Source organism: Acipenser ruthenus, chromosome 42 (genome assembly GCF_902713425.1).
Source record: "Acipenser ruthenus chromosome 42, fAciRut3.2 maternal haplotype, whole genome shotgun sequence".
Taxonomy (NCBI): domain Eukaryota; kingdom Metazoa; phylum Chordata; class Actinopteri; order Acipenseriformes; family Acipenseridae; genus Acipenser; species Acipenser ruthenus.
In genome coordinates, this window is record NC_081230.1 from 9,971,429 (window position 1) to 9,991,332 (window position 19,904).

General features: G+C 46.7%; 2 protein-coding genes across 9 annotated transcripts; one reads left to right on the forward strand and one right to left on the reverse strand.

The window, feature by feature from the left end:
- Nucleotides 1-217: 217 nt before the first annotated feature.
- On the forward strand, nucleotides 218-10,041 carry LOC131709260 (heterogeneous nuclear ribonucleoprotein A1-like). 7 transcript variants are annotated; one of them, XR_009311441.1, is made up of 13 exons: nucleotides 218-348; nucleotides 1,387-1,503; nucleotides 1,912-2,058; nucleotides 2,600-2,810; nucleotides 3,620-3,715; nucleotides 3,834-3,926; nucleotides 4,054-4,125; nucleotides 4,644-4,697; nucleotides 4,844-5,002; nucleotides 5,514-5,651; nucleotides 5,996-6,071; nucleotides 9,493-9,566; nucleotides 9,923-10,041. XR_009311441.1 is itself a non-coding variant. In XM_059011619.1 (12 exons), exons 1-11 carry the CDS (start codon nucleotides 334-336, stop codon nucleotides 6,058-6,060), a joined length of 1,167 nt encoding a protein of 388 aa, XP_058867602.1. In that variant the 5' UTR covers nucleotides 218-333; the 3' UTR covers nucleotides 6,061-6,071; nucleotides 6,943-7,378. The 7 variants fall into 7 exon arrangements, 6 of the variants coding, with proteins under 6 accessions (XP_058867602.1, XP_058867603.1, XP_058867604.1 ...); XM_059011619.1 differs by lacking the exons at nucleotides 9,493-9,566; nucleotides 9,923-10,041 and adding an exon at nucleotides 6,943-7,378; XM_059011620.1 differs by lacking the exons at nucleotides 9,493-9,566; nucleotides 9,923-10,041 and adding an exon at nucleotides 6,943-7,378 and having other exon boundaries at nucleotides 4,054-4,119.
- Nucleotides 10,042-10,174: 133 nt separating this feature from the next.
- Nucleotides 10,175-18,645, reverse strand: LOC117400867 (transcription factor NF-E2 45 kDa subunit). 2 transcript variants are annotated; one of them, XM_034001208.3, is made up of 4 exons: nucleotides 18,327-18,644; nucleotides 14,962-15,040; nucleotides 14,305-14,457; nucleotides 10,175-13,119 (listed from the first exon to the last, which is right to left on the reverse strand). In XM_034001208.3, exons 2-4 carry the CDS (start codon nucleotides 15,007-15,009, stop codon nucleotides 11,887-11,889), a joined length of 1,434 nt encoding a protein of 477 aa, XP_033857099.3. In that variant the 5' UTR covers nucleotides 15,010-15,040; nucleotides 18,327-18,644; the 3' UTR covers nucleotides 10,175-11,886. The 2 variants fall into 2 exon arrangements, with proteins under 2 accessions (XP_033857099.3, XP_058867601.1); XM_059011618.1 differs by lacking the exon at nucleotides 14,962-15,040 and having other exon boundaries at nucleotides 18,327-18,645.
- Between the last annotated feature and the right edge of the window lie 1,259 nt (nucleotides 18,646-19,904).

The window sequence follows — 19,904 nt, forward strand, 5'->3', positions numbered from 1 at the left end:
CTACGTCACGCCTCACTTTTTGATTATTTTCAAAACAGATGATTGGCAAGGGATTGGACACAATCAGGAGCGAGTAAAAACAGGCGGGGCTAATCAAACTCCGAAGCGGATTTGGTGAAAGACTCGGGGCGGCTCACGATAGACAGTCCACTGCCCAATGCACGCTCGGGGGGGGCTGTACCCTTTGTGACGTGCTAGGACGGGTCTATCCAATCGCGGTGGCCGGTAGGCGGGCTCTGCACTCTTCATAACCCGAAGGCGGTCGGCTCGGGAAGATTCGGGCGGCTGTTTTTTATTCTGGATCAGACTTCGTGAACAGAGACAGCGGACGACATGTCGAAATCCGAGGTGAGGGGAAAAAAAGATGCCGTTTCCATTTGTGGAAGTAAAACACACTTACAATAAAACGCGCAATTGCTGTTTTTTTTTTCTATTCGATTGTTTAAAATTGAGTTTGTAGTTTAATTACGTATGCATTGCAATAAGTTTGTTATGTAAAACATGACTACCATATTCCTGTAGAGTGTGTTTAATTTATTTTTTTTAAATTGGGAGGGGGGCGCTAGGTTTTGGTTTCGCTTATACAAAGCTTTTACCTTTTTTTTTTTAAATTGTGCGTGTTGTATTTTTCTCTTATCCTTTTAGTTTTCTTCAGGGATTGTGCAGCGCTTGTGTTTTTGCATGTCCGCCATTTCGCAGTCTGCGTCCATGCGGTTGCAAACGCAGGATAACGGATTCCGCGCACATTACACATTTAAAACCGGCTTGCAATGTCTCGCAGGACGCGTTGCTGCTCCGGGACGCGTCCTTACCGGCTCTGTGGTCGATTTTAAAATGTAAAAACATTGTTTTTTGGGGTTTTATTTGCGTAGAGAAATGTCCCTTTTGTCCTCTCTGAAACAAAAATGGCGTCCCAGGCGTTTCCCTGGACTTAGCTTATTTCTCTCCCTTAACTTCCAACGACTACAGATTAACCCCAAAGCTAAGTAACATGAGGACTACATGATATAAACAGTAGCCGAGTCTCTCTTTTTTGTTTTTTTATTTATTTTTTCCTCTCTCCGGGTAAAGAGATGTAAACAAAGCGCGCCTCCGTGAGGGAGCTGCGCATGCGCACCCGACCCGCAAGCACGGATAAAACCGCTTAAAAACGAAGCCGGTTGTTTATACAAACTAGTTATCTCCATATTTTAGTTATTTTTATTGTCAAGTTTTGATATTTCGTGTTTGTAAACTTTATAACATTGGTTTTGCCGCCGAACGGCCTGAATAATTACTCCCCCCTCCCCTCCCCCCTCAGCCTACTGTACAAGGCCGTGGCGCCACGCTGTTTTATATTTTAGTGTTTTTTGTTTTTTAATTTTATTTATTTCTCTGTTTTTTTAGGCATCCCGTGAACCCGAGCAGCTGCGGAAGCTTTTCATAGGCGGCCTGAGCTTTGAAACGTCGGACGAGAGCCTGAGGGCCCACTTTGAACAATGGGGCGTCCTTACAGACTGCGTGGTAAGAAACGACACATCTTGTGTGTAATTAAAATATGTGCTTTCAAAGCCTTTGAGTTGTTATATGAGGGCATTTTATTTTGATTCATAGCTGTAGACTACGTAACCGGAGTGCGTGTTTCAGTACATGTAACCGAGATCACAGTTTGGCTACTGTTCAAAACACGTTAATATGAGTGAATGCAGTAACCCCTGGTAACACTACAGGACTCGATTTATCAATCGCACCTGTACAGTATCTCCTTGGGTCACGGTTTTTAGAAGTTTTAAACCAGTTTTTATGAACTCCTGTGGAGTTAATGAATTTTGCCCTGCAAAAACTTTCAAGAAATAAAAAGCTTGCAATTCTACATGGCATATTCTCGCTGCTTGTTTTAATTTTAGTTTTGTTTAATTCCCCCCCTCCCAGGTGATGAGGGACCCCTCCACCAAGCGCTCGCGAGGGTTCGGTTTCGTCACGTACTCCTCTGTGGAAGAAGTGGACGCTTCCATGGAGGCGAGGCCACACAAAGTGGACGGCAGAGTGGTGGAGCCCAAGAGAGCCGTGTCCCGAGAGGTGAGCCTGGCCTGTGTGGGGCAGCAGGCTCTTTAGATTTCAGAGCTGAGCCTGTCCTGTGTGGGACAGCAGGCTCTAGAATTCAGACCCCTTACAGGTGTTACAGAGCAGCACAGGGTTACAATAAGTGTCATATTAATTAGTGTAGCTTACAGTAAGTGCAGTAATACCAGTAGACTACAGTATGAACTGGGATGCAGCAAGTTGGAGTTAAGAGGTTCTGTCTACAATGACTTATTATTGGTAGTGCCAGGATAGTGCATTCACTGAGGGTCCAGTAATGTGGTGCTGAGGTCAGGGTAGTCCAATGCCAAGTAGTTTTATATAGGGACTTGACTTGAGAGCAAGAGTGACCCAAGCTGGCCCTTCCACTCCTGGTCTGTTTTGTTTGGTTCCTGTAGCTGCAGACTTTCAAGGTCTAATTAAGACAATCAATTCCACAACTAAGGGTTTAGTTAAGGGGGGGGTGCTGTTTCTGAAGTCTGTGATAGACGTGCTTCTCTGCTCACACCTCTCTCTCCCTCTCCCTCTCCCTCTCTAGGATTCGACGCGGCCGGGCGCACACATGACGGTGAAGAAGATCTTCGTGGGCGGCATCAAGGAGGACACGGAGGAGCATCACCTGCGGGATTACTTCGAGCAGTACGGCAAGATCGAGGTCATAGAGATCATGACCGACCGAGGCAGCGGCAAGAAGAGAGGCTTCGCGTTCGTCACCTTCGACGACCACGACTCTGTGGACAAGATCGTCAGTAAGTGTGTGTGTGTGCGCGCCGGAGGTCCTTCACATCCGACTGTCATTACTGCAGTGCGTTCTGTGTGTCAGCAAGGTTGATTTTAAAACTCATCCACAGCCACCATCGGATAGCTTTTAAATAAGCAACACACAGGGTTTATTGGCTGGTATGGCTATGCATCTCCTGTTTTCAAGTTTCATCTCCTTTTCAGTAGTCTGATCTCCGATGATATTTTAAAAGACCTTTACCAGGGCTATGGGGGGCTCGATTCCTGTCCAATTTCAAATTTCTTTTTTAAATTTCCATTCCAACGCACTGATCAAAATTAGTTAGTTAGCAGTGTTCTGTTAGTTACTTCCTTGCAGTGGCTCAAATGTAAATCACCCAAATTTTTTTATTTAAGGAATTGACCCTGACTGTAATGCATCTAGTGATTTGCATATTGCATCCTCTCAGCCGTGTCTGTGGAACTGGTGGCAAGTGTAGTCTTGCTAGTCGTCCGTTTGTTTGGAAGATCCTTTTTAATCCAAGGCGACCTGCAGCGTTACAATGAGATTTAATATTTAAATTAGTGTGGCTTGCAGGAAGTGCAGTCATACTGCAAGAATACAATGTGAACTAGGATGCAGAAAGATAGGATCACAGCAAGTTGTCTCTACAAGGACATTGTAGTGCATCAGCTGAGGATCCAGTAATGTGGGGCTGAGGTCAGGCGAGTCCAGAGCAGGAGGGGCGGATCAGGAGATCTACAAGGGCAGGGAGCGGTCCTGTAAAGTCTGTAGGTTTTGTTAACATTGCTCTCCTCTCTCTCTCTGTCTCCGCAGTTCAGAAGTACCACACGGTGAACGGCCACAACTGTGAAGTGCGGAAAGCCCTGTCGAAGCAGGAGATGGCGAGTGCTGGTATGCAAACGATGAGAGGTAGGCTGTGGGAAATTCTCATGGTCTGACTTTTCATTTTTTATTTTTTCCTGCATTTCTGGCATTCAAACCCGTGGCTCCGGCGCTCCTGCTCTAAGCTCGGTGTCTCCTCTTGCAGGGCGCGGTGGCGGCGGAGGCTCTGGTAACTTCGGTGGCCGCGGTGGATTCGGTGGGAATGATTTTGGCCGCGATGGGAACTTCGGTGGACGTGGTACGTAGAGACGGCACCACACCCCCCCCTGTATTCTCGTGGTCCTGTTCTTCCAGGTGTAACTCTGTAAGTGAAAGCGTTGTGTGTCCAGCAGTGCTGACCGTGAGTCTTGTTGCTTTTCTTGCAGGTGGGTTTGGTGGCGGCCGGGGGGGCTATGGCGGTGGAGACGGCTATAACGGATTCGGAGGAGACGGTGAGGGTAATATGAGCAATTATGCACTAAAGGGAGGACCTGTATATAAATAAGAATGAGGGCAAGGCTGTAGATAAGCTTGGGATGTAAAAATCGGATTCTACTTCTAGAAGCTGGTCTCGGAGTCCTTTTGTTTCGCATGCTGTTATCCGTGGGGGAGGTGGGTGATCCAGTGCTCCCATTAGAGCAGGCATGTGCTGCTTCTGCCCCTGTCGGACATTAACCTCTCTCTGCTTTCTGAATCGACAAAAGGCTTTGGGAGTTTTGCAGCTTGTTTTCTATTATGAACTCCCCAGTTGGTATCTCCACATGCAGAGTCGCTTGCAATAGGTTTTGCGTCACACAGTCGGTGGCTGAGATTTGAACTGGGACCCTCCTGGTAACACGCCCCTTTCTCTCTAACCGCTGGACCCCCAAGCCTTGCCCTGTATAGTGACACTGGAGGGGTATTGGGGTGGGATGCTAACTTGCTGCAAGTGTGTTTTCTGACTCTTTGGCTTTCCACTTATTTCCTGTCTCAACAGTTAATACAACCGCCAGGCAGAATTCTTATGATGGCGGGGATGGAAATAACTCAGGTGTGTCTTGCTAAACTCAGTAGAAAAAAAACAACCAAAAAAAACAGGAATGGATCAAACTGCTCTGCAGCGGGAGTCTTATTTCCATCCCTGTGATGATGCAACATCAGAATATCAGACCGTGTCTCCCTCTCTCTCCCCCTCAGGTTACGGTGGAGGCCAGGGCTATGGGGGTGGTAACCGTGGTTACGGTGGAGGACAGGGCTATGGTAACCAGGGAGGCGGATATGGAGGAAACGGGGGCGGATACGACAGCTACAACAACGGAGGAGGAGGAGGAGGAGCAGGAGGGAACTTTGGGGGAGGTGAGTGCGACTCGACATCCAGACTCTAACCCTTTCAGTCCGGACGTCCTTCACTGTCAGGAATCCTATTGTAACCTCTGGGACACCCCAGCTGCCAATCCTGAGGCTGTGTGTAAATGTGAAGAACAGAAGGCTGTCCTGTTGTGTAGAGATTCCTTCATTACAAAGGGTTATGCCATCTCCACAGAGCTCCACTAGACTGCTGATTTAAATCCTTGTGCAGTTCATGCAATGCCAGCAACGTTTTCTGCAATTTCACAACGCAGGACTTCTATTCTAGAAGCTGTAGCATGAAGCTCGGTGTGCATCGATGCTGTGGTTTGGAACAAATCGCATGGTGAAATCTCTCTTCATGAACTTACTGACTATTCTGAAAAGTGTGTGTTCTGTGAAACTAAGGCATTCCCCATATCTAATTTTAAAATGCAACCGCTATAGATATTTAATATGTAAAACTAACAAGGAAATGCGTGTGATTTTTTAATCGGTCGACTTTTTGTTGTCTCCCCAGGAAACTTTGGTGGCGGCGGTGGAAACTACAACAACGACTTTGGCAGCTACAACAGCCAGGCCTCGTCCAGCTACGGCCCCATGAAGGGAGGCAACTTCGGGGGCGGAGGCGGCAGAAACGCGGGGGGCCCCTACGGAGGTGTGTGTGTGGGGAGGGTCGCTGTGTGCTTCAAAATGAAAGAGAACGAGTTTCATTTTAATCAGACTTCTGGCGTTTTTAAATGCTTCTGCTCTAATACTGCACAGAACCTGCGGTGCATTTCATGTGTTTGACTTCATATACGTGTATATAACAGTGCAGTGAGTTTCGCACCTCCTCTTCCGATTTTGTGGTGGTGTATCGGCACGCCCCGGTCCTGCCTTGCAGTGAGCACGCTTCCTGATGGAAGCTCATCAGACTGCATGCAGGTGCAGGTCACGCTGGGATGGCTGGACTCTTCACCGAGCTGCTTGTGACTCCTCCTTCTCTTCCTGTGTCTCCAGGTGGCTATGGTGGCGGCTCTGGCAGTGGTGGCTATGGAGGCAGCGGGGGTGGCAGGAGGTTTTAAACCCGGACAAGGTAAGGAGTCTAGGAGCTCAATTCTACACTGCAGCGCACAGACCTGGAGAGTCTCTAAGATCCAGAGAACTCCTCTGCTTCCTATCCAGGCTAGTGCAGCTGCATTTACACCTCCTCTAATGTGTTTAAATGCAGCGCTCCATGGTTTTTATAAGGCTTTGTAGTCCAGGTGTTAGTTGTCCTCTCCTGCTGCTACACGAGCATCGATAGCATACACAGCGCGGTCTCTTAACCAGACTGCAGCCTGTCTCTTATAAAGGAGGTGCTCCTGTATATTGTGTAGATTTTAAATGTGAAACTTCAGTTGAGTAAGAACAATGCCTTTTTAAAATATCTTTAAGGGCATCCAGTAGCAAACCTTTATTGGGAGACCACCTAAAGTTAGGAAACTTGAATTTGTTTTGATCGGGGGAAGCCATGATGTGAGTCGTGGGTGGATCTTGCAGAAACGTGATTTTTTTACAGGCTGCATTTTCACATAGCGTAGCTGCTAGTGTAACCAGATTAGATCTTTTCCTGATGGTTTTTGGATTTGGTAGGTGAAGTTTGCAAAATCTTAACCTCCCCCCTCCTTTATTTTGCTTTGCCTTGTAATTTTTTTCAATTGGCTTGTGTCTCGCTTTAGGCACATGGAAACGGTAGCTTTCACTTGAACTGAGATCCAGTCTCCACACTGAGCTCGACCGCAGCCATGCCTGTTAGCCAGGGGAGGCAACTTAAGCTATAGCCAGAACCGTTGGCAAACGTTTCCATGCCAACCCAGCCAATGGTCTTGAATGAAGGTTTACTGCTGCAGCTGCCCCCAGACTCAATGTAGCCTCTTCTGAAGACAGTGCCCAGTTTAACAATGTTGTTCCGTATTGTTCAACAGGATTCAGTACTTAGGAGAGGACAGCCAGAGAGGTGACAGGGAAGCAGCAGGCTTACTCCATAGATCTGCTCAGCCAAGCACAGTTGCAGGTTTTCATCTGCTTCACGAAGAGAAGGGGTGGGGTGGGGAAGCAAACCTATACAATGAACTATAAATATGTAGACTGACCGAACTTTTAAAAGAGAAGAAAAATCATGTGACGGCTTCAAACATGTTTTCTGTGTTTGTCAATTGCTGTGAAGCAGGGTGTTCTGTAGTTGCTTTTGTTTCTGTGAAAGTGTAAAGCATTCCAGTAAGGTTCTACGTAGTTCTCTTTTTTTTTTTTTTTTTTTTTTTTTTTTTTAAATGCACCCGTAGGTTTTTTTTTTTTTAAATGTAACGTCAGCAAGGAAGAATCAAGTTTGAAATAAAATCATCTTTCAATTTTTTTACCAAAGTTTGTGCAGTTTAGTCATGTGTCTATCCTTTCTCTCTCCTCTCTTTTCTTTCTTCGTGTACTGTTGCTGACACCAGCTTTAGTCTCCTGTGGATCAGGCTTGACACCTGAAAGGGTTTTAAATCCTGTAGTTCTGGATTTCCGGGGGCGGGCAGGGGGGGGGGGGGGGGTCCTTGAGTGATCCTTCTAAAGCTGGTGTCGTTTCAGGGAGTGGAAGTCTTCAAGCAGAATCATTGCTGTGCTGAAGTGCAGGATGTTCTGTTATAAAGTGCAGTTTATACCATGGCAGCTTCAGTGATTTCTGTTTATGCGTAGAGACAGACAGGCAAACTTTAGCAGTGATCCCTGGAAACTGCACAGACTTGGGTTGCCTAAACATACAATCCTGCCCCAATTTGCACAGTTGCTTGCGTTGGATCCTGAACAAGTTTGTTGCATAGACGGAAGGGGATCGGGGGCTCCCAGGTAACTGTCCCTTGCTTTGCTTTCAACTCTGACTGGGGGAAAAGTTGTGAATATCAAGACTTTATTCCAGAGACATTCCTGCTGCCACCACCCCCCAAAAAAACAGGGATTGAACAGAATAGATTTTTGTTCCTGTAAATATAAATAAGTTTTGTAGATTCGTTGACTCTGATTCTGTCCCAAGCTGTGAAGTGGAACAGATTAATTAAGTTGCTGAAATTGCAGATCCCTTTCTACTAGGGATCTTTTTAAACCGTAAATGATCGCTCCAAGGCTTTGTCCTGTCTCGAGTGAACAGGCACCTGGAGTTTAACTTCATTATTTTGCTTGTTTTAAAGAGCCTGTTTTGGATATTGACTACAAGGGATGGCTGGTTTTTGAATTTAATATATATATATATATATATATATATATATATATATATATATATATATATATATATATATATATATATATATATATATATATATATATATATATATATATATTAAATAAATCATATACATTTGTCCAAGACCAATTTCCAAATTGATGGCTTGTACACATTGAGGTTATATGTAGTGTGTATGTAACAAACGTGCTGTACAGAGCTTTCGTGTTCTTGCACTAGCAGGTCACAAAGCCACAAGTCCTGTACATGTAACTAAACTAGCATGCAATCGCTGGATTCCAGTTCTGCTCTAAATTGGGCATTGCAAAACTATCCCAGATAGCAAGTGTGTCTTATTTATTCCTCCCCTCCATCCTTGCCTACATTCCTCATTGGCAGTAACATGCCCAGTCACTTCAGAGCAGATTTTTAGCAGGGAGTCAGACATTCAGTGACTTGACACTGTACAACGTGTTTTTTTTTTTTGGGGGGGGGGGGGTCCCTGCACGCCACGGCTTAGCCTGTATTGCGGAGGGAGGTGAAACGCACAGTAGAACTGCAAAGCCCTTTTGATAGCAGCAGAGGAGCGTGAGAGAGCGTGCCGGAGGAAGCTAGCTTACACTGTACTGCAGGCTAGCCATTGGAGCAGCTGAGGGAGAGCACTAGCAGAGCCATCGGAAGGAGCCAGTCAAGCAGGGGCGAGACTTGAGTGCAGAGCGAGAGCTAGTGAGACTAGCAGAGTCAGGAGCTTCCACAGGGGCCTGGTTTTTATACCATGCTAGTAGGTAAGAACAGACTTTTATCATTATTGTATTAGATTTACTGTAAAAGTAACTTGCTTAACATGAACTGTTTTGATCTGTCTCGAACATCCAAGATTTAAGATTTTCCCCCACAAGGTCAAATGTGTAATGCAGTAAATCAGGCTTTTTTTTTTTTTTTCTTCAACTTCTGCATGCGGTGGAAATTTGGATGGTTTCAGTAAGCTGTGGAAAGCACAGTAACAATTTTGGATTTCTCGTCCAGGACTGTTTAGAGCTAGTACTTTGAAAATGGGGGTTTAACACTATTTTGGCACTTAAATTTTTTTTTTACAAAAAAAAAAAAAAATTCATTCCAATTGGAGTTGCCCAGAACGTCAGACGCAGATCTATAGATGAAGCATTTCGTTTGAACGATACGTAGTCGCTACTCCTTTTTAACTATTGAGCTCTCTGTGTGTGTGTGTTTCAGTGTTTTCTTGCATTTGGAGTTCACTATCGCCTTGCTCTCTTCTCAGGATGACCATGGAGTATCTCTTGGCTTGACTGACTGAGCTGTGGAAACACGTACCCCTGTCCCGAATACTGAGAGGTGTGTTTTAATCTCCAGTTGAAAGTCTTTGCTTTGGGGTGGAGTTCAGATTGTGGTCTATTCTACAGCAATGGAAAGATGCTCAAACCACGGCACTGACTGCCTGCAGCATTTTAATTTGACACACCCCTGCTGTTGTAACGGTCTCTGCTGTAGCTTAATGACACCCAGCTGTTCTCGGATGACCCTCTTGTGATGTTTGCCTAAAGCTTGATTTTGAACACAATGGAAATTTGTGCTTTTTTTTAAAAAAAATTGCTATTTAATCTAACAGCTGTTGCATTTTTCATATTGCTTTGGGCAACTGTGCGTGTGCATATATACACATTTCTAATAAACCTTGTCTTCTGTTCCAGGGCTGCTTTTACATGAAGATGGTTACATTGTTTTTTTTTTGGATGGAAGATATTTTTTAATCCAAGCTGCTGGACAGCTTTTTTTAATTCACTTTTTTCAATAAAGTAATTTTTGTGAACTGGTTTGTTTTGTGTACTTGCTAATGTTTCTGATTTGACCCTCTCTGCAAGTCCACCTATAATAACACTTCTATGGAATAAAAGCGGGCAAACAAAAAAAAAAAAAAAAAAGTTCACGAGCAAAAGCTGCAAGATGTTTTATCTTTTTTTTTATTTTTCCACCCAATAATTAAATAACAATTTATCGTAGTACTTCACAATAAAACAAATAGTTTTTATATATTTTTAAACCTCGGTAGGAGATGCAACACATTGAGTTACAATCACCAGTTCTTTGCTCTCATTTGTATTATTACGCTCTTGGTCTTTAAAGGCATCAGAATGTTGGTCTCTCAGGAGTTCTGGGTTCTAAACTCTGAGCGGCAAACCAAGCTGGTATCTTGAGCACCCGGACTTGATGGGAGAGCCCCAGTGTGGGTCTTTACAGGAAGGGAGTTTAACTGCTTCCTCTAGTTACAGTATTGACACCTTATTGGCTGAGCTTCTGGAGGCTGCAGTCTTGTGAAGCACTCTTCCCAACTTGATGAAACTGGCTGTGGACTTCTGTAAGGAAGCCAGATGTTCGGGGGGGGGTTGCATTACTATGCTATGTAACGAAGTGAATAAGAGCTAATTGCTCATTTAGCAGATACTTTTATCCAGCGTGACTTGGAGATTAGGGGGTGAACCATGCACCACAACTGCTGCTGCTGTAGTTGCTTGCAGGAAGACCTTGTTTGTTTTAAGTCCAAAAACAATACAAACTCCTTGCAAGCTTGCCACATGGAATCCTGGCTGCCTGCATCCTGCTGACAGTGTTATGGCGGGTCTTTCCAATTCCTGTTTGTGACGGTGTCTCCAAAAGGTGGTGAGGCTTGATTTTTGGACTATTACCCCAAGCTGCTGTTGTGAATGATGGTTGGTTTTTACAGAACCACCCCTTCTGGCAAACTTCATGTATATGCTTTGAAGTAATATATTAGTATTTATTTTTCATTTTACTAACGAGGAACTGTTTTCAGCTTGTCCCAAGCTTGGTCTCTGATACCCTGCCTGCTTTCTGTCTGCTGTGAGTCATACTTCCAGCAACCATGAGACCAGAATACTAAGCTTGGATCAAGCCAAAACCAGTTCAGACCTGAATATTTAAGAAATGTACGGGTATCCACGCCCAATACACACATGTACAGGTATCCACACCCAATACACACACATGTACGGGTATCCACACCCAATACACACACATGTACGGGTATCCACACCCAATACACACACATGTACGGGTATCCACACCCAATACACACACATGTACGGGTATCCACACACATGCCTAGTTGTCCTGTAGTCCCTTTTAGTAAATATTCAGCTTGCTGGAGCCCGGTACACCTGAATTGTATCAGATTACATTAAGGACTGATTTCATTTAAAAATGAAAGGGAGTGGCCTGAACTAGAATCAGATTTATTATTTATTACTTGATTGTCTCTTTTGAGGCAATGACAATTTGGAAATACTAGAAGTAGCTCACAAAAAAGCATTCGATGACGAAAGTCTGGACTGTGAGGCTTGGTTTAGTATTTCTTCATTCGTACTGTTGAGTGTTTCATAGTTCTGCACAAATGACCATTTGGAGTAAATCGCTTTGAGAGTCCCCTTCAGTGCCTCCTATCGCACAGCAGTGTCACCCATTCCAGGTCTCACTACGAGCTTCATTAGCCCCAGTGTGTGCAGGTAACAAGCTCAGAGTAAAACCAGGAACGGATCAAAATGCTATGCAGCGGGAGTCTGATTTCCATCCCAGACTTCAGAGTCTCCGTGAAGCCCCCCTCACGAACATTAACCCCACCCCAGGGGTCCTGTTCCCCTCAGTCCGCCCCCTCCTCCTCCTCCGCCTGCTTGCACGGCACCAGGAACACGCTGCCGTCGCTGGTCTGCTGCAGGGAGTAATCCTCGGAGGAGTAGGGCCTGCCTTGCTCGTCCCTGAGCCTCCCGAACACCTCGGTGTACAGCTTCCCGAGCCTCTCCTTCATGAGCGCCAGCCCCTTCTCGCAGCCGGCCCGCTCCCTCTCCAGCCTCTCCCGCTCGGAGCGCAGCCGCTCCAGGTCCCCCTCCAGGTGCGCGATGTTCTCCAGCTTCCTCTTGCGGCAGTTCTGGGCGGCCACCTTGTTCTTGCCCCGCCGGCGGATGTCTCGGACGAGGGCCAGCTGGCTCTCGTTCAGCGGGCGGCGGGCCAGCAGCTCGTTGAAGTCGTCCACGGGAAGGTTGACGATCCTCTCCAGGGGGAAGGGGATGCTCAGGGCCAGGGCGCGCCTCTCATCCCGGCTCAGGTCCCGCCGAGGGCTGAGGGACGGCTTTCTGGCCCCCACCATAACCCCACTGCCATTGCTGCTGCTGCTGCTGCTGCTGCCGGGCATAAAGCTGCACAGACTCTGGAGCTGCTGCTGCTGCTGCTGCTGCTGGGGTGGAGCTCCGTAGGAAGGCAGCACGGGGCTGTAAGCAGCCTGCTGGCCCATCTGGTATTGCTGGTATTCCAGCTGGTACATCTGCTCTGCAAAGTCGGCCCTCATCCTCCCCGACGACCCCCCCTCCCTCTCCGCCTCGCTGAAGCACACGCTCTCGGGGGGGTACAGTGCCCCCGGGTTGCCAGGCGACGGCAGGGCGGGGCTGGAGCCCAGGGACAAGCCCGAATCCGACTCCAGCTCCTCCTGGCTGGGTGGCTTGGCCACTCCCTGCCTGGGCTGGCCTGTGTCGGACCCCGCCAGCACAAGGTGATCTAGCAGGCCCATGAGGGGCAGGGAGGGGGCGGGGGGCTGCAGGTGGAGGCTGGGGGGGGGTTGGGAGGGGGAAGGGGCCGGGAGCAGCCTGGTGTACCTCGCACTCGTGCCCCCGTAGCACCCCCCCAGCATGCTGCCCATCTGCGGTCTCTGGCAGGACGGGTTCAGGTCTGGGTAGAGGGCAGGGGGGAGCCCGCAGGCTGGCATGGTGGGCTCAGCAAGGGGCTGGGCAGCTCCGAACCCCCCTGGGGGCATCATGGGCTGCGGGGAGGGGAGGTAGGAGACTGCAGGGTCGTAGGAGGGCTCACCGGGTACCTCGAATTCCTGTGGGGATTAGGAGAGGCAGAGAGAGAGAGAGGAGGGTCAATATCTGTTACACTGAGACACACACTGAGCTGTTACACATTTTTTAAGTTTTTTCTTTGCAGGTACTGTATGACAGTTTTCTAGATGTTTTTTATAATATCATTGGTAGCAGTAGTATTGTTGTGAGTATCACTGGTTGATTTTCCTGTATAATTTGGTTTTGATTTAAGTATGTTTCTGTTTTCCTTTCTAAGCTGGCTAAGGTTGGTGACAATGCGTTTCAAAACCTTAGCAATTTACAAAAACCTGTCATGGAGACGAGATTGTGTGTCTTCGCGTGCGTGCGCGTGTGTGTGCGAGCTCGTTTAGGAAGCCTGTTCGCTGTGTTCCAGTGTTCAGCCCCCCCTTTCTCAGCCCCTCTTATCACACAGCGACACTCCTGTTATTCTGATCCCCGCCTCTCTGTCCCTCTGCTTTGCTGATTAATTCTTGAATACGCTATATATAAACTAACCATTAACCAAAAAAAAAAACACGAGCCAAAAAATTGTTAACGTTAAGCTAGTTGTTAACAGTTCAAAAAAAAAAAAAAAAAAAAAAGGATCCTTAAATTAAACAGGGGGGTTCTTCTCTAATGATTTGCCCCCCCCACCCCCACCCCCTCCTGGAGATACCAGCTGAGGTCCCAGAAGGAGTCTGGTTTCCTGGTGTAACAGATGGGCATTGTGTAGTTCCAGGTTAGCCTGTCTGCTGCATAGCGCTGCACCCCCCAAGCACAGCCCCCCTCCTGACTTCAATAAGCTCTTTGTTACACTAACATTGGGAGCAGGGGGGGGGCGATTTGGACCTGAGAGCAGCCAATGGCCTGCTGGTGTCCAGCTATGTGCTGCTGCTGCTGCATATCTAGATAAGAGAGATCACTGAACAGGATCGCTCCCTTTCAAAAGGAGTCACAGTCCAGGAGCATTTCCATCACCCAAGCCACAGCTGTACTCTTTACATTTCACTATGTGTGCGAGGCAGCTTGGAGGACTTTATTGATTTATTTATTTAGATAGTTTATTCGTTTTGGAAGTCTGTTTCGATTAAACTCTTGTACAGACTGCAGCACTGCCTGTATGCTGACTGGCCTTGACTTTATTTTGTTACCTGTGGAGCCTGTACAATACAAGCCTGTTTGTGCTGCTCTGCGGCGTTACTGACCTGCAGATCAGTGAGAGCCATCAGCTCCTGCCAGGTGAACTCCATGTCAGGCTCGCAGTGAGGCAGGTGAGGCATCCTGGAGCGAGGGCCCGGCTGGGGGCCCACGGAGGCCATCGTCACCCCCGCATGGAGCCTGCCCTGGGGAGCCAACCCCTATAGGGAGAGGGAGAGATTGAGAAAGACAGAAACACCTGCAGATTACAGAAATGAAAGGGGCTGGCATAACAGTGTATCATAGTAAAATAAGATCTCAGCTCTAACCACTAGAGCCACGCTACTTCCCTCCCTCCCAGTCTCTCCTCAGCTCCACTAGAGTCACACTGCCTCCCTCCCTCCCAGTCCCTCCTCAGCTCTAACCACTAGAGCCACACTGCTTCCCTCCCTCCCAGTCCATCCTCAGCTCCACTACAGCCACACTGCTTCCCTCCCTCCCAGTCCCTCCTCAGCTCCACTAGAGCCACACTGCTTCCCTCCCTCCCAGTCCCTCCTCAGCTCCACTAGAGCCACACTGCTTCCCTCCCTCCCAGTCCCTCCTCAGCTCCACTAGAGCCACACTGCTTCCCTCCCTCCCAGTCTGTTCCACATGGCATGTATTTATTGCAGATTTCTCGTAGTTCAGCAGTGTTCTCCACTCCCGTGGAATGCCCAGGTGCTCACCTCAAAGTTCCTCTGGGCCTGGAGGACACAGTTCGCCGACGCACACATTCACCAAGAGTCAGCGGCACCCAGGGCCCTCCTGCCAGGGACAGACAGCACAGGGTCGTGTCAGCACACGCTGCACCACAGCAACGGCAATGCCAAACTCACCCCAAGCTACTCCCACGCATACACTGTGGATTGACAATGCTTTGTATTTCCTGAAGCATACCTCTCCATGCTTGCCAATGCTTTACCATGCTTTCACTGTGCTTTATTACACTCTGCTGTGCTTTTACTATGGGACACTTTTATAAGGGTCTCTCCCTACTCCCAATCCACGCCCTCATCTCCCTCCCAGAGCAGCTGGCCACGTGCTTATGCAGCTCTGGCCAAAAGCTTTGCATCACCCTCTAGAATGAACTCATTTTGCTCATAAACTCATAAAGGTTGAATGAAACCTGCTGAATAATGTTACGTTAACATATTGAATTACACACCGCTTTGTAGTTTTCCATATACTGACAAAAGCTGAAAACAAATGTGACATTTCAAAAATGCTGGGTGAACATGAAATACTGTACTACTAGTATGGCTTCCGGTAGACTGTTTGTGATACCATTTAGTATTTTCTTTAAATGTATATCATTTAATGATGTCTCAATCCTCAAATTCTAGGTAATGCAAAACTTTTGTCCGGAGCTGTACATGGTAAAGTGTAGGGTGCAGCACAGAAGAGGTGTTTTTTTGTCCCCAACTGCTTAGAAATGTCATTGGGAGGGAATGTTGTTTTTTTTTTTCTTCTCTTTTTGGAGTTACCACACAGCGCAGGATTGGCGCTATCTCTCTCGCAGAGAGCTGCTGTTTCTCTGCTGATAAGATAATCTTTCACCGGTCACAGTAACCCACGTGTTGGGCTTTCGTACTGAACCCATTAACCCTCTGAGCTGCCCCTGCCCCAGCCTCGCTTTAAAGAAGGAAAGAGAAAACAGCCGTGACGTTGTTGCAAAGCAGCTCAAAAACACTGAAACCCTCAAACCGAACTCCACTGAGCCTCGCTGCTGCTGCAGACAGAGCCCACAGTCATGTTCACTTTGACACTACGATAGTGCCACTTCACCACATCCTCCCACAGTTTAACCTGTTGTGTGCATCCTTTGTTGACAGTTCAGTTCCTTTACATTCTCCAGTCAGCTTGTTACTTTGCTTCCCCATGCTTTGGGGATACCAAAGCAGTAAACTTTGAGAAGGGGGCTGGTTCATTATCTTCACTGTGCTTTGAGAAGGGGGCTGGTTCATTATCTTCTCTGTGCTTTGAGAAGGGGGCTGGTTCATTATCTTCACTGTGCTTTGAGAAGGGGGCTGGTTCATTATCTTCACTGTGCTTTGAGAAGGGGGCTGGTTCATTATCTTCACTGTGCTTTGAGAAGGGGGCTGGTTCATTATCTTCACTGTGCTTTGAGAAGGGGGCTGGTTCATTATCTTCACTGTGCTTTGAGAAGGGGGCTGGTTCATTCTCTTCACTGTGCTTTGAGAAGGGGGCTGGTTCATTATCTTGTCTGTGCTTTACTACACTGTGCTGTGCTTTTACTACAGGATATCACAGTAGAAGGACTCCCCCCCCAGTCACTGAGCCACCAGTCACCTTGCAATCTTCTTCTGTTTTTGCAGAAAAGAAGATTTACGCAATCAGTTTTTTTTTTAATTGTATTTTATTTATTTTTTTAACATAAGGTTTAAAATATGTGTTTACTTAGAGAGCTCAGTTCCAGTAATTTCATAATTATCCCCAAAAAAGTATCTGCTTCATGTAAACAGAGATTTAGGTTTAATTGAGAGGAATTTCGTTCTTTGTTTTTTTTTTTTTTTTTTTACTTTTGTATAAATGTTTTTTTGATTATGTTGCATATAAACGTTTGTGGAAGAATGACTTTTCCACAAGATCTCCGATGTGAATGCATACAGGCAGTGCAGGGCAAGGGCAGAGGAAGCACAAGCATAGGGCAGCTTCAATGGGGTGAGGCTGCCCATTGGTAGAATGGGCCCCCAGTGTGCTGGCTACCCGCTTCCCAAACACATTGATCATTTTTAGGCTTCAGTTTCTTATTTTAAATTGAGGCGTCATAATAAAAGCATCTAACAGGAGGTTATGCATCTCTTCCGCTGGCCCTGGTGCAGTTGCAGTCGTTTGTCGCTGTTGTACGATGTTTCAATGATATTTCAACACAGCGTGTTGCAACAAAAGTACAGCATTCACTGGAGGTTCCTGTATAGCTCTATACTACGAAGCAAACCAGGAGAGTTAGTGAGCTGCCAGTGCCACTCTGCAAGCCCTAACGCGTGCACATTCACCCAGCACACCTTCGCCAGGCTTGCTGTGTGTTTTATTATCTTCAGGGTTTGATTCGTGTTTCACAGTAAATGCACTGTTTTGCATCAGTAATACCCCTTTCAGTCACGGTGTGTATAATTCTACCAGGTTAAGTTTTCTAGCTAGGTATCTATTTTAATAATGCATACATTTTTTTTTAATAGCAATAAACTGGATCCACTGTTCTGCAGCATTAGACACACTGAAAAAAATAAATAATGAAAAACCCATCCTGTAACCTTGACAAATACAAAACATTCTTCACATAACTTTCTTTAGACAGGGCACTCATTTTCACATCATATGTTTTTCGTTTAACTGCATGCAAACCCGGGCTGATCCCAGCTTCACATTGAGCTTAAGCAGCTGCACAAACTCAGCGCTGTTCCTGCCTATCTGAAATGGTCCCAGCCTAACAGAGTCCAGCCATGCAGAGGGTCGGGTTCCTGGCATGTCCGTGGTCTCAGTGCACTGAGGGGCTGCGGTGTTGGTACAGGAAGGTGTAAAGTATTTTAAAACCTGTGCTGCAGTCACTACACAGGGTCCCGACACCAATAAAGACCTGCACGCTCTTTTCAACATGTAATACTTTATAAAGGATGTGAACACAGGCATAAAAACCTACTTTCCTCTTCCAGAACGTCCTGAATTTGCAAACAGAGTAGTTCAATTCTACAACTAGTATCACTATTATTGCTACAGATAATAATATACAACTAATAATAAAGAAAAAGAAGAACTTCTAGGACTTTATTATTATTATTATTATTATTATTATTATTATTATTATTATTATTATTGTAAAAAATAAGAAAACTGCCACTGATTCTGAAAGCATATTATTTTTAACTTCATTATTACATAATGATAATAATAATAATAATAATAATAATAATAATAATAATAATAATAATAATAATCTAGGCATCCTTTGGAAGCAGTTCCCATGCAAAGCAGTTTGTTAACACAGCAGCATTATCACCAACAAGCACACATTTTTCAAACCGGTCTTTACCTGAGAATCATTTCTCTCCAGCGCCGCGCGCAGAGCAGGTGACTGTGCAGAGAACCGGGAGAGGGGCGAACGACTTTCACATCCGACGAGTCGAATAATCCGAGAGAGGGGCTGATGAAAAGAAAGAAAAAAAAAAGGTGGATTTTCCCCGTCAGGAGAAAAAAAAACAAACAGCAAACTTCCAGCAGGTGTTTGTAGTATTGTGTGTCCCCTGTGAGTCTGCCTGTCTGCCTCCCTCCCTCTCTCTCTCTCTCCCTCCCTCTCTCTCTCTCTCTCTCTAACTCTCTCTAACTCTCTCTCTCCACACTGCCTATCTCTGATGGTTAATCTTACATAACTGGGAAGGGTTATGATATAACCAGCCTTCCTCCTCACACACACACACACACACACAGACACACCCCCCCAGCATTATCTATAAGCTAAAGACAAAAAACATAAACTTTTAAACCCACAAGGTCCCCCCCACCCCCCCACCCCTCTCCGCCCTCCCCTCCCTTCTGGTAATCTGGTGGTTGTTCAAGGAAACAGTCACACAAGCCCTTGTAAGTAATATAACCCCCACTCCACACACAGCAAACCCGAAAACCACACATATCCTGCATTCCACAGCAGATGCATGTCCTGCTGCAGCCTCTATCTCACCCCAGCTACAGAGAGGCTGCCTGCCGGCCGGTCTGACAGACACTGTCAGAGTGATAGAACAGCATGCTCGCTCTGCCCTTCCCCAGCGATCTCCAACGCATGAGGCAGGCAATGAGAGGAGCACAAGTACAGGGCAGCTACCATGGGGGGAGGCTGCCATTGGTTGAATGGGACCACAGTGTGCTAGCTATTGCCTTCCTGAATGATCTTCGATGGCAATGCAGACAGACAGACAGACAGACAGAGACACGACAGTGGCAATGGTTCTGTACTGTGGGGTAATGGTAGCAGGTACAGGGTGGCTGCAATTGGATCTCTTTGGTATAACTGCACCACATTCTACCAATGGCAGCCACAACTCTCATTAACTCTCTATATCACCAAGAATCTAATTCCGGGAATTGTGACTCCAAAGGGTTAAGTCCGTCGGTTTGGAGGGGACGCTGTGACTTTAATTCAGGAGGGCTGGAATGTGCACCTCCGCTGTGCAGAAAGGCCGCATTGTTCTTCCACCTGCCTGGCCAGCAAAGCGAGAACTGGAGGGGTGGGGGGCAGACTCCAAACATCCCAGCCTCCACGCCTCCCAAACTCCCAGCCTCAGCCTCGCTACCTCCCAGACTCCCAGATTCAGCCCCGCTGCCTCCCTGCCTCCCAGCCTCAGCCTCGCTGCCTCCCTGCCTCCCAGCCTGCAACTCCACTCGCCCTCGCAGTGAGGCAGAAGGGCTGGAGGCAGGGCTCTCAAATTCATCCAGGTAGCATTGGGGCAAATTCACATAAAAGTTGACCTTAAACTGAAGACAAATGTCTGAGAAACTTGGCAAAAATTCTCGGAATTTGTGAGAACAAAACAATTCTAACGTTATATTTCAACCAAAACTGACGTGAAAAACGACGTAAGATGCTTCAGATTTTAATACACTCACATTTAGCATA

Bases quoted from the DNA above. Each gene is read 5' to 3' on its own strand.
- LOC131709260 (XM_059011619.1), top strand. The intron at 3,716-3,833 runs GTAGGCTGTGGG...CTCCTCTTGCAG, and splicing joins TGGTATGCAAACGATGAGAG to GGCGCGGTGGCGGCGGAGGC. The intron at 4,126-4,643 runs GTAATATGAGCA...CTGTCTCAACAG, and splicing joins ATTCGGAGGAGACGGTGAGG to TTAATACAACCGCCAGGCAG.
- LOC117400867 (XM_034001208.3), bottom strand. From the start codon at position 15,009: ATGTGTGCGTCGGCGAACTGTGTCCTCCAGGCCCAGAGGAACTTTGAG. The intron at 14,458-14,961 runs GTGAGCACCTGG...CTCTCCCTATAG, and splicing joins AGGCCCAGAGGAACTTTGAG to GGGTTGGCTCCCCAGGGCAG. The intron at 13,120-14,304 runs GTCAGTAACGCC...TAATCCCCACAG, and splicing joins TGGCTCTCACTGATCTGCAG to GAATTCGAGGTACCCGGTGA.